Source organism: Xylaria bambusicola, assembly GCF_022495145.1.
Source record: "Xylaria bambusicola strain CBS 139988 unplaced genomic scaffold F5B22scaffold_17, whole genome shotgun sequence".
NCBI lineage: Eukaryota > Fungi > Ascomycota > Sordariomycetes > Xylariales > Xylariaceae > Xylaria > Xylaria bambusicola.
The window spans coordinates 654,125-667,897 of NW_025953570.1; the positions used below are offsets into that span (position 1 = coordinate 654,125).

Below are 13,773 nucleotides of genomic sequence, written 5' to 3' on the forward strand. Positions count from 1 at the left end.
ATGATGCTGGAAATGCAGCCTGTGCGGGCGAGCTTGCAGGTCGCACCTCTTGCAATCACGAAGAGTCGCTCTGGGTCCGTGAGCGAGGATGATGCAGCTGTCAATGCTTCTGCAAGCATCTACTCTCAATCGCAGATAACGCCACCTTCAACGCCAAATGAGTCACAAGAAGATCTCGTTTCGCAGTCGCCGCAGCCACCACACACAATATTCCATAACTATCTTCGAGCATTCTATCCATTTCAGCCTGCCTGTACGGTAACCGACTCGACCATCACTTTACCGCTCAACGAAGGCGATGTAGTGCTAGTGCACTCGATCCATACCAATGGCTGGGCTGACGGAACTCTACTGGCAACGGGTGCGAGGGGCTGGTTACCTACGAACTACTGTGAGGGTTACGATCCTGAAGAAATGAGGAATCTATTGAAAGCGCTGTTGAATTTCTGGGACCTTCTTAGGAGCACGGTCACGGACGATCAAGATATCTTTGAGAACCAAGAGTTCATGAAAGGCATCATCGCCGGAGTGCGGTATCTACTTGTAAGCTTCGCTGATGTATCGGATTGCATGGTGGCCGATTACTGAACCCCTCTAGGAACGCACGCACTGCTTGACTCGTGAAACGCCGACCATCCAGAGGAGTGAAAGTCTCAGACGGGGGCGAAAGAGTTTACTCTCCGAATTGTCTCTGCTGGTAAAAACTGCAAAGCGCTTACAAGGGATGCTTAGGTTCTCAGCGCAGTTTTCCGACCAAGCCAATGATGTTATCGATGAGATGATATTAAGAGCATTCAAGGTGGTTGTCAGGGGCGTGCGGTTTCTCGATCTTTTGGAAGAGGATCGACGTACCCGAGCGCCAGCAGTGACAGTCATGGCCACTGTTATGGAGGAGTCATTCGTTCCACCAACACCGCCCGCGGAAACAACAAGCTTTGGACAAGAAGCAGAGGAGAATAGTAACCCCGACTGTCGAATGACTGCAATCGACACGCCAACCGAGTCATCAGCTGAAGCAATGCAGGCTAGCGAACTAACACCACAGCGTTTGTCGTGCATCCAATCTCCGACAAACTTACCAGGCAACCGGGTCTCTCAAAGAACCATGCAGGCTCCTAATCGACTGTCTGCTAGCATAACACATCGGATATCCTTTGCTGGCCGCTCACCATCGACACAATCACATAATTTGGTTTCAGAACAACTCAACTCATGTCATGACGCCTTTTTATCACATCTCAGCTCCTTGATTGGTCGTTTACGCCTCCAGTCACTTTCACGATCGGAATTCGCCTTGGCCATCAGGCTCTCCACAACATCGGGCGGGGCTCTCTGGGCTGTGGTTAATGTTGTGTGCGACCACAACACCATCATCCCGGAATCTCTAGAAACCGCCCGTACAACCATGTTCGACCATATTCGTGATTTAGTGTCGTCTGCACGAGACATCTTGACGACCTGTGATGTCGAGACCGAACACATTGTCATGCCTCAAGACGACGCGCTCCAACATGCGGCTATCCACTGCGTCAAGACGGCTGGTGAGTGCGTTGCAAGGACAAAATGGGTCCTTGAGAAGATCGGGGATTTTGAGTTCGAAATCGAAGAGGCTGATCTAGGCCTTGACCTGAGCTTGTTTGAAATGGCGTCCCAGACTCGCCCTCACACACCAGAGAACACAAGTGTTGTAGAATCGAAGAAATCGCCCACTTCCCCGGTATCCACTTCGCTGTTGTTATCAATGGACAAACCGCTACCTGAAATACCACCTATAGCCGAGACAGAGACAATTGAAACAGTAGGCAGGGCTGAGGCAACCTCTCTGTTATCCCGAACACAGTCAGTCAGTGTAGATGCAAGTCCGTCAACCAGCGTATCCTCAGCGCCGTTATCACGGCCGCTAGTACAACCTCTACCAAAACTCAGCACCGCCCTTGTTTCAGAAGACTCATACAGCCCGATAGAAGTATCACATGATATTGAATTACATGGATCTTTCAGGTCCGATACTGGGACAGCAATAAGTTCGGGAACTAGCAGTTCGTATCTCAGCCGCGATTTTGAGTCCAGTGTCGTATCCCAAACATCCACACGCGCCACCACTCCTGACAGCGCTCAAGCACCCAGGACTCAGCCCTCATTGTCCGATATTAGCACCACAGGCAGTACGGCTCTCACCGAAGAAGTGGAAGAAGTGGAATCTAAGTTACTTGAGAAGACATATGTCCATGAGCTCATGTTTAACAAGGACGGCCAGGTTGTTGGGGGGACACTACAAGCACTTGTGGAGCGCCTTACAACACACGAAACAACGCCTGATGCGATGTTTGTATCTGCATTCTATCTTACTTTCCGCCTATTCTGCACACCGACCAGATTAGTTGAGGTTCTAATTGAGCGCTTTGACTATATCAGCGAATCCCCTGCTATCGCAAGCCCTGTTCAACTACGAGTCTATAATGTGCTCAAGGGTTGGCTGGAGTCTCACTGGCGAGAGCCAACAGATGGGGAGGCTCTCCCCTTGATTGCCCATTTCGCTGAGTACAAATTAGGACTCGTTATTCCTTCAGCGGGTAAACGTCTGGCAGAGTTGGTTCAGCGTGTCTCTTCTACGGAAAACTTGACATTGTCTCGCCTCGCTTCATCAGTAGCCAAACAGAATGCCTTGTCAGCTCCTTTCGTGTCTTCCGATCTTGGTTTGCCAGCTTCTATTCTTTCAAAGAGTCAACAAGGCCTTCTTACGAATTGGAAAATAGGTGGCAGCTTACCATCGATCCTTGATTTTGACCCTCTTGAGCTCGCTCGCCAGATCACTCTAAAGCAAATGTCTATATTTTCTTCCATCAAGCCCGACGAGCTTCTCGGGTCGCAGTGGATGAAAAATGGCGGCGTTGAATCGCCTAATGTTAAGGCTATGTCCGGATTATCTAACGATCTCTCTAACTTGGTTGCGGATACAATTCTTCAATACTCCGAAGTCAAGAAACGTGCTGCCATGATCAAGCAGTGGATCAAAATTGCCAACCAGTGCCTCGAGTTGAATAACTACGACGGATTGATGGCTATTGTTTGCAGTCTTAATAGCTCGATCATTAGTCGCTTGCGAAAGACTTGGGACATTATAAGTCCCAAACGTCGGGAGTTGTTTAAGACACTACAGGCCATTGTCGAGCCAGCAAACAATCACAGGGTACTTCGAGCACGCCTTCAAGGTCATGTGCCTCCTTGTCTCCCCTTTCTAGGCATGTTTCTCACAGATCTTACCTTTGTCGATATCGGCAATCCAGCTACAAAGCAACATCCAGGTATTGGTCCTCAGGGCCAAGGAATGACCGTCATCAATTTTGATAAGCATAGTCGAACAGCGAAGATCATTGGCGATCTGCAACGATTCCAGCTACCCTACAGGATGACTGAGATTCCGGATATGCAGGAATGGCTCCAAGCCCAGATTGTCCGCATGAAGGAGCTGGATCAGAGTAACGTTCAGGTTAGCTATTATAGAAAAAGTCTTCTTCTTGAGCCAAGAGAGACTGCATTGCGGACTCCAGTTGAAGGACCAACACCGTCAACTCAAACTAGCGCGAAAGCAGATCTTTTCGGTTGGATATCTCGAGATCGACATAACAACAATACCGCCGTCGCGATATAAGCACTATCGCCATGACAACGCTCCAACACTTACTTCATCGAGTGGTTAGCGAAAGGCCTTATTCACAATGCATTGCATCTTCATATTTCCTCTTCACCATATCTATGATACCCCATCCTTTCTTTATTGTATGCATGCTATTCACGAAGCATCTTGGATTTACTATACGGGCGGTCAACATAACCTATTATCTACTTATCTCGCATCAGATGTCGGCATTACAGGAGTAGAAGCGCTCCAAACAAGACCTCATACCTTTTTATCACCGACATATATTCTTCACACACTTATTAACATTTGACCACCGCGTATATCATCAACGCGTATGAGTTTTTGACCTTCGAGCTGAAGCCCCAGGTCTTGGTGATGTTTAGCATCCAACATCATACCTAGACTTGATTTCGGAGTTAATTTATCATCATCATTATCATGGGATCATAAGCATCAGCAGCTTGTGCCACGGACGGGGTTGAGTTCAACTCTCCAGAATTGAGATGGACGCATATGCATATCTCTGTATAATGTGTATTGGACTTTCTGGAACCTCTTCAGGTCACACTGTGAAACAACAAAATTGTGTTCGGGGCGGGGTGTGTCAAAAAGGAAAATCATCATAATTTTTTTTAGCTAAATGGCCCGTCATGAGGGCTGGACCTGGGTGGGAACGGGAAGGGGCGGTCTTGGTGATTTGTTCATCTCCCTCCAAGACCAAAAAGGTCTATACTCGCTTCTTTGTCGTTATGATGAACAATAGGGTGCTCAGGGATTGGGAATTCCATAACGGCAGATCATGTTTACGGCTCACGCCTCATTTGCTTAATATAGCATCTAGGAATCGGGAATGAATTGGCTAGGTTTGGATCCTGGTGTACATGCAAAGAAATAGGCAATTGAAGAATACCTTTGATGCCAAAATACAATGTCTTTGCTGCTGCTTCCCGCATGTGGGGTTATTCTGGAGGATTATCAATGGCGATGGTCTCTTAAAGTGATTATCATGGGTGCATGACATTCGCAAGATTATCGAAAATGTTTATCGAGTATACTTGGCGTTGATTATATTCACTTACATCTCGTATCAAATGATCTACCTTCCTGTCTAACATTGACACCCCTTCCATATTGACATAGATAAGCTAGGTCACTTGAGTACTTGAGTACATACCTTAACTGGTTCACTGAGGTACGAATTGATAGCCTAAGCGTACAGCTGCTTGAAGACCGGGACCCCATACTCATGTGTCTCCATCAAAGCATGTATGTAGCTAGAGGGACGTGTTTTCTCCGTGAAGAAGTAGATACATCATACAGTATCAGAATAGATAAAAGACATAAATCGCTCTTCGAATGCATTGCTCCTGATCTACTGCCCGCCTCTAAATTATTTGGTACCTAGATTAGCTGGGGTGATATACAGTCTGAGGTAAAATTGGTTGTTCGACTGATATGGCGATTAGTGGGTAGACAGACATTCTTGCGTCAGTACTACCTAAGTATGTAGGTAGGTATTTGATGAGCTGGGATGGGTATGACAGGTTTCAATACGAGCGACTTCTCGGGTTTCGTAAGGTAGAAGAAGATAGGTGTACGAAATAGAACAGAGGCAGTACGCACGTAGTACTTGGACAAACAGCGAAAGTGTAAGTACGAATATGGCGAATGTGCACGAGTGGAGGAGGGGTACGAAAGAGGGGTCGGACGAAAGCGAGACAGTCGAGCGAGGGAGGGCGAAAATGGTGTGGTGGCGGCGTTGGAAACGGCGAATGCGTCTCGGTGCTTACCTCACCTAACCAACCACTTGTTTGGCCGCGGGTGAGTGGCACAGCAGTCGGTAAGAAAAGTAACCTTAAAGAACTGTGGTCGGTCGTCATGTATAGATTACGAGCAGATAGGTATGTGCGTAGGTAAGTATCAGCAGATGGCTTGCAGCGGGCATCTGACGCTACGATGTCTTACCTCGTGTTGAGCCGTTACGCTACTGGCTTAGCATCTACAGTGGTAAGGTAGGTGAGTAGGTAGGTTGCAGCGACGATTGTAGTCGTTGCAGCAAGTTTGTCAAACGTCGCAAACCACCAACAACAAATGATGGCGTACAGCTAACATTCAAGCAAGGGAGACTTCCATCACAATAGGTACCTACCTACATAGTGCTAGGTAGTTAGTATAGGCGGGTGGGCCAGATAAGAACAAGACAACGCCGCTTGATATTCGTAACCGGTAAGCTGGAAGCGACAGGCAGCGGATTCCCATTTGATAACAACTGCAACCTTACGTTAAGGCTGGAAACATGGTGCTTTCAGCTCAAGGCGCCTCATGGCGGGTGCGAATGTAACCTGGTCTTGAGGTGCTCGAAGCAATCTCGAAGGGCTCTTGAAGAACCCGTTAAGGGGTATCTTAGTAGTAGTGTACTAAAACCGGCAATGCTTGCTCGTTACATGGAGTTCTAACCCAGGTAGGCCAGACTGGTGATAAGAGGATTGACGCATAGCAGTGATGGGATTCGAAACCTAGGTAAGATATCTGTACTATCAACAATGTCGCCAACACGTCCTACCGTATGTATATTCTATCTACTGTACTGCTACCGATCGAAGATGGACGCCCTGATGCTATATCTATGTAGACGTAGATGTTCAGTCGTGTTTATTATCTTTGTCAACCCCAGTCTTGACATGCAGAAACTGCCTATCTCGAAATGCGCCAGATCCACACCAAGGTTACTTAAGGTTGGTGGAGCGTTGCTGGTCCAGCCAGTTGGTACCTATTGCATGGCGCTTGAACTCTCTTCTCTACCATTACCAACGTAATTCATCTGGGGGCTCGTTCACTATTCTGGAAGACTTGAGCCGAGCTGAGCCGAATAATAACACCGAACGGTATTATATAGCGTTGATACTCGGCGTTGATTGTTTAATAGCTGAGCTAGGTATTATCTGACGAGGCTGCAAAGGCGAATCCTGATACTCGGATGCTACCTGTAACCTCGCTAACCCTACACGGGTCGGCTCTAGCAGAATGTCGAAGGGTAGAAGGTATGTAGCAAGGGATTATACGCATATGTAGCATGTAGATAGGCACGGAGGTTGCGAGAAGATGTCTAGGTGGGCAGTTTGTTTGCACTAGGTAGACTGCTTCGTATGTAGGGAGGAATGGTATCATGCGGTTGTCTCAAGGGCTGGGCAACGTTACATACAACAACCTACCAGTACCAGAGTACAACCCAACTACCGTACGCCACCAAACCCTGTACCTATCCTAGTGGAAGCACCGCAAGCACCGGGAGGGATTGGCCTGAATGCCTCTCTGGCCTGGCTGGCCGAGTTTGCACCCCTTCCCCGGTCGGGGCCCACTTCCGGCTCCCACCACGGGGGCCACCCCTGTCTCCTTCCTAATCGTTGGTTCTTTCTTGGGTCCTTCCCGCCAATAACAGCGCTCAAAAGCAGAATAAGCGGAGATTGATCTTGTGACTTGAAGAACAGACACCAATCACAAGTTGAGTGTCTCGAGCATATTCGGCCCGCTACTTATCTCCCGTCAGCCATGGACTGACCCCGGCTATTCGCTAACTTTCTGTATCTACTGCTACTGTAAGTAGGTATGCTAGAGTCTGCTAGAGATACCGCTAGAATACCTACAGATACCTACTTCACTACCTTGAACATGCCTCAGACATTTCGATATGCCATCGTCAATAACTACGTACTCTAAGGCTATAGGTATCTAATGAGGAACGATCTCTGGAATAGGTTGAGATGACAGTCATCACCTGAGATTCCAGAGCGCAAATTACGCAATTTATACCTAGGTGCTGCAGTGTAAGTAGTACACTATATCACCCCGGTAACTTCTGAACTCCGAACCTCTGGATCCTTAGCAGTTGGAATGGATCATGAGTGAACACGAATTCCACAGTTTGCCATCACTTCGTAAGTAGTAGCGTACAACAACGCCACCCTCTCTTTTCTCAACGGTCGATACTAACTAGGTATGCAGTCCTGTAACATTATCATGCAATCAATTTGGCACTGCACTATTCTATAGTACGCAGGCCCTCCGCTAAGCGGCTTCTGGGGCGTCCACAGGGCAGAACAGGGCTAGGTACTCAAGTAGGTAAATAAGCACCGAGCGTACTATGTACTCATGCTACCTTGGGTAACAGATTGCGTCCATCTATTTTAGGATCCTCGAAGAGATATTGAATTGCATCGTGACTGTCACGTAGCGTGGGCCACTTCGATATTTCTAGCTGCCCAACGCGTGCACGTGAAACCGCTGCCATGGGGTGCGCCCGTATTGGATCTGGGTAATCAGGTCTAATCATCGATCGACAGACGGACTCTGGACGGACCCAGGACTGCCCAGGCACATCCTTGACCCAATTCTCCATGCTGATAGCTGCTACCTACCATCCGTATACTTGTCTGGATGCGCGATGGTACCAATTGCTACCCTTTACGCCTCGGTAGTTTCCTGCAGCCTATTGACAAGATTTTGTTTGTGGTATTCGGCCAGACCCGACCCGACCATACAGGTAATAATAATACATTATTCCTTCTAGCCATCTCAGCCTAGGTATCTAGATACCTACTGTGTAGTAGATAGGTACCTGCACATAGGTACATACATATGTATGTAGGTAGCTGTAAGTGGGAGGCAGGTACCTAAAGGTTATCTACATGTACATAAGTAAGGTAAGTACATGCTCTAGCGTAACGGGCAGGCACTCCGCACTTCCTTCCTCATTCCGCTAAGAGCTACCGTCTAAGCTGGGGTAGAGTTGATTAGCTGGGTTCTGTTGGGTCCAGGGCGCCGTCTCCTACTGGCTACCCATCACCACCCATCCCAGGCTCCATGTCTTCCCTTTATCGTCGTACTAGGTAGGGTGGTATAATATCACACCCTGCCCGCGCGCATCAATCTATCTGATTCCCTTTTTCCCTCTTTTTCTTCTCGACCACCAAGGTTTATACCTCCGCATACGGTTCAAGGCTTAATTTAGCCGTCACGCGGCTCGTCCCTCGCAAGGTTAGCTACCACCTCACGCATCAACTTGAACAGACGTGCATGCGCATGCCACACCTGCACGTCTGTCGCACGTCTGTTATCTTCCCTGTGATGCGCCAATGGCTCACCAGCTGTGCTTGAGACTATCTGATTTGTTTTGCAACAGCCGAGGCTAACTAATCTCAATGTAGACACAGGTCTTTTTGAACCTTTTCCCTGCCGAAGAGTCGAGTGTGGTGTGTGTCTGTGTGACCGTCTGGACTAGCTAGAGTCCTCCAAAATGGCCGAGAAAGATTCGAACGTCGTCCGTACGGGCACCGGAACGTCTGAAGCAGACTCGCCCCACTATGTCGAAGGCGTCACCATCCCCCGCCCCGATGGATTTATTTACAAGGGCTTCAAGCTGTTTCCCGGCACCAAACAGATCTGGTATGCCTCTCCGAAGGCCCAACTCCTGATGGTATCATTCGTGTGCTTCCTGTGCCCGGGTCTATACAACGCTCTCAACGGTCTTGGTGGTGGTGGTCAGCTCAACCCTCACGTTCAGGCCAACGCTTCAACCGCGACGTACGCTGTTTTTGCTATTGTCGGTTTCTTCTCCGGTTCATTCGCAAACAAGCTCGGTATTAGAATCACCCTCGCGATAGGTGGTTTCGGTTATTCCTTGTACTCGGCCAGTTTTTTGGCCTACAATCACACCAAAAATGAGGGCTTCGTTACATTCGCCGGTGCTCTGTTGGGGTTGTGCGCTGGTTTGCTTTGGACCGCGCAGGGTGCTATCATGATGGCCTACCCTCTAGAGAAATCCAAGGGTAGATATATCAGTGTCTTCTGGATCATCTTCAACGCTGGCGGTGTCTTGGGTGCTCTGATTGTGCTCGTTCAGAACCTAAATAACCCGAGCGGAACGGTTAACGACGGCACCTATATTGCCTTCATCGTTCTCATGTTTGCCGGTGCTATTCTCGCCTTGACCCTCGTTAACGCAGACAAGGTTATTCGTGAGGATGGCTCCAAGGTCATCGTCATGAAGGAACCTACCTGGCAATCTGAGTTTTACGGCCTCTGGGAGTGCATCCAATTACAGCCATGGGTCGTGCTCCTCTTTCCCATGTTCTTTGCCTCCAACATTTTCTACACCTACCAGCAAAATGGTGTCAATGGAGCTCATTTCAACCTACAAGCGCGGTCCCTAAACTCGCTATTGTACTGGCTCGCGCAGATTCTAGGCGCTATAGTGTACGGTACTGCCCTCGACTACTCCGGGATCCGCCGTTCTGTGCGCTCAAAGATCGCTTTGGTCACCCTGATCATCCTCACCTTCGTCATTTGGGGAGGTGGTTATGCTTTCGAAAAAGATCAACCACCCCGATCCGTCACTATCCAGCAAGACTATGAGGCGCAAAAGATTGCTTACACCGAACTCCGTTATATCGGCCCGGCTTTCCTGTACATCTTTTACGGCTTCTACGATGCTTGCTGGCAGGCCTCCATTTACTGGTACGTGACTGATGCTATTGTTCTTCTGGCGGTGTTTTACTAATTCATTGTATAGGTGGATTGGCGCTCTCTCCAACTCGGGCCGTAAAACTGCCAACATGGCTGGTTTCTACAAGGGTATCCAATCAGGTGGCGCTGCTGTTTTCTGGGCTCTGGACGGACAAGGCGTCTCCTACCGTACACTTTATGCCGCAACTGTAAGTTGACATCACTCCTTCGCCGACATGTTTCCTGAGCTAATCGCCTCCATATCAGTTTGCTCTGTGTGCCGCCTCCATTTTCATTGCCGCTCCAGTCATCTGGCTTCGCATCAAGGATACCACCGACATTGAAGAGGACCTGAAGTTTAGTGATGGGACAATCGAGGAAGTTGCGCCCACTGCTGTTCTCCAGGAGAAGCGCGCAGCCATTGAAAACCATGTCTGATTTAAAAGCGAGTTATGCCCTAGGAAATTTCATGTTATGAATAAATATGCCTTTTGAAGTTTGTGAAATTGTCTTTGTAGTCCAACTAGTGTTGAACCAAGAGACATTGCTTTTGTCGTAAGCGGATGTCACAAGATTTCAGGATTGCTTTTGGGATGAGATACCAGGCGCGATTTTGTCGAAATATACAACTTAATATTGAGCCTAATACTCGCTTGGCGTATCCGTACTCGCCCAAGACTACCTCGCGTTTTGATATCCGATATACTGCGGGAAACAATGTATCAACGGGTGTCTTCTATAATAATTCACGCGAGCTACTTAGTTTAGTAGTCATGCTACTAACCGCAACATGGGAAATCTATCAACCTGATCTATTGGACTTGCCTATTGGGCGATATACTGTCGTGGTTCTCTTGGTTACGAGGGGGTTTAGAAACAAGGGGGAGAATACTTACATTTCCACAGGCGCGGTAGATCTTACCGTAGTCCTCAGCGTAGGAGGGTGAAGTCTATGGTCCGTTGTGCTGGACAATCTTGTTCAATTCGGTGTGAGGCGTGGTATGCGTCACCGCTGGTAGCCCATGACTCTTTGTCCAGCGGTTTCCCCGTTCTATCGGATGGTTAGTGAGATTCGTGACTCGATGTCAGATCTTAGAGAGAGATGGACACGTTTCTGATAGTAACAGCAGCATCCTCGAGGATATCCTCGAAGCTTTAGCCAGCCGCAACTCTCATTGGGGGTCTTGATTGTCGTGGGAACTAGGATACCACCCTATAGACCAGGGAGACGACATAACTGACGATCTATGCTGGAGGCGCAAAGATAGAAGACTTGATTTATGTGGTTTCTGGGTATTACGAATCTTGACGAAGCCGTGCCGATCTCTTTTCCTTTTCCTATTGAAGAACTCGAGGCGCCTGGCTCGTAGAATAGACTTCAACATATCTCTTCTTCTATCACCGCGAGACGGGGGTGTGGCATTCATCAAGTGTCTGTCTACCTATAATAAAGCATACTAAGTACCTGCTTAGGTAGTGTAGGCCTTAATCTACTGTCTTTATAAATGGAGTTCAAGTCACCACCTTCCGCATCGGGTCGCTCGCTGAGCTCTGGTTGGATATCAGCTTCCATGAGAGACACTTCCTCCCCTTCATCCTACGATTTTCTCATTTCCAGAGCGCCGTTATCGGGTGCTACTTTTCTCTAAGACGTGAAATTACATAATACGATGTTAATTTTAAGGCATAATGACTTACTGAATTGGACCCTTCGTAGATCGAACAGGTAGTGGAATGTATCCTTTCCAGGGGTTCGCTCCATCTTGGTAAGTCTTGGAAGTTCTTGGATGTCCTTACTTACTATTTGCGGCTCAAAAAATGGCTTCTTTACAGGTCCAAGTTGAACGCCTCCAGAAGTGCCATTTGCGCTCCAAGAAGAAAATCAAGAAAAAAAGTAAAGAAAGTTTCATTTTTTATCAGCTGGCATTCGTAGGGAGCTCCATTCACACTAAGATATTCATACTCTAACCTTCTTGTCAGATTTCTCGCAGCGCTGCGTAGGCCATCTCCTAAAGTGGTTTGCATACATTGGCATTCTGACTGTGGCAGCCATTTGATATTGGTAACCACAACATGAATTAATACCGAGGAGAATTCATTAATGCTGATTTAATGCTAGCTGTGTATTAGGTAGATAGCTGAAGAGACACTGCGGAAGCAGATAGTGGAGCATGCAGTTACCGTCGAAGGAGCAGAGTGCTTAAACAGCTTGGATCTCTATACTAAATCTACATTTGACTTTGGTGGCTTGGTACCCAAACCAAGGTTGTCGGCGCGCGCCAAAACTTTCTTCAAGCTACGTAGGTACAGACTAGCCATCTTCTGCATCTCCCATACCGCATAATACCATTATTATACTTGGTGAAGAAAACCTTGAAGCTAAAGTAATCGTGCGAATCGGGCCCGAAGGTATACTTGTTGAATCGGAAGAGCACGGGGGCTTCTAACTCTGTCTAATTTTATGTAAGTCAGCAACTTAATTTCGTGTAAGAAGTCAAGGAGTATGCTTTGTGAGATGAGTGAACTTTAGGATAAATGGGTGATATCGCCGGATCTGTATATTATCAGTTCTTATGCAGCACTAGGGAGGCTAGCGTCTTCAATGAAGATTTGAAAGAACCAAAGTACGAGAGAAGGTGAATTTAGTCATGACCCCTTCGTCTAATTTTCTTTAGCCCTGAATTTAAGTTGAGAAGGCTATTTTGACGTATAATTCGATTCCTGTAGGGTGCAGATTTTAAGCTTTGCTGGTATATGTATCTAATCTCGTCAGCTATTCATACAAGATAAAGGTTATATAGAAACTTTCCTTTTGAAGCATGCCATAACTCATTAGCGATAGTCGGTTATAAAGATGGCCCCCCCATTTCGTTGTCGTAATTATCATCAACTCAACATATACCGTCACGTCCAAAATAGCACCCTTGACGTTGTTACCCGTTCTTTCTCTGCTAAGACCCTAATTCACGATGGCCTCTCGGATACCAGATGCCGCTGAACAGAAACAACCCGAATTACTACCCTCAGAGATAATGTTGGTCGTTATCGGCTATATTGGTTATAACTGGCCGGACGTCTGGGGTAGTATGAGACTAACGAGCCACACATGGAAATTCGAGGTAGAGAATTTCGTACAAAGCAACTATCTCCCAAATATGACTATCTGGGCACGGGACAAGGAGTTCAAATTTACACACATCTCGGATCAACGTGCTGTCTTCAAGCTTCAGGGTCATGCAGACGAGCAGGTTTGGGCACAGATCCTCGAATCATTGAGACACAACGCCACTGATCGCATAATCGCACTGCCAGATCTCCGGACAGCCAACAACGCGAAAATTATTGGTCTACAAAGCAGCTATAAGGACAAAATCATCTCAATCGAGTGGCTACCAACAATCAGCGGTCTGTTCAGGGTAGAGAGTGGACTTCGAGCGATTGTCCGTGAAGAATCCGAGTACGTATTTGTCGTCGCAGTAAGACAAAGCCCCCATCCTCGCATCCTCTCGCTAACCCTCACTTTGTAGAAAGATATTTGACCAGTATTTTTCCAATACTAAATCAAAGATTCCAAGAAACATAAACCCTGTGTCAAAGGAGACCCTACACCGTAGCCTCCACAAAGACAG

The 13,773-nt window shown here is 47.5% G+C and overlaps 3 protein-coding genes across 3 annotated transcripts; all 3 read left to right on the forward strand.

Annotated features, from left to right (window-relative positions):
* F5B22DRAFT_646035 (ras guanine nucleotide exchange factor domain-containing protein) lies at positions 1 to 3,652 on the forward strand (the record flags this gene model as incomplete). Its single annotated transcript, XM_047978676.1, has 2 exons — positions 1 to 543; positions 599 to 3,652. 2 exons carry the CDS (start codon positions 1 to 3, stop codon positions 3,650 to 3,652), a joined length of 3,597 nt encoding a protein of 1,198 aa, XP_047831502.1.
* A 5,284-nt stretch (positions 3,653 to 8,936) lies between these two features.
* F5B22DRAFT_635996 (MFS general substrate transporter) lies at positions 8,937 to 10,582 on the forward strand (the record flags this gene model as incomplete). The annotated part of the gene is made up of 3 exons (XM_047977222.1): positions 8,937 to 10,156; positions 10,212 to 10,353; positions 10,412 to 10,582. 3 exons carry the CDS (start codon positions 8,937 to 8,939, stop codon positions 10,580 to 10,582), a joined length of 1,533 nt encoding a protein of 510 aa, XP_047831503.1.
* Positions 10,583 to 13,113: 2,531 nt separating this feature from the next.
* On the forward strand, positions 13,114 to 13,683 carry F5B22DRAFT_646037 (uncharacterized protein; the record flags this gene model as incomplete). Its single annotated transcript, XM_047978677.1, has 2 exons — positions 13,114 to 13,620; positions 13,672 to 13,683. 2 exons carry the CDS (start codon positions 13,114 to 13,116, stop codon positions 13,681 to 13,683), a joined length of 519 nt encoding a protein of 172 aa, XP_047831504.1.
* Between the last annotated feature and the right edge of the window lie 90 nt (positions 13,684 to 13,773).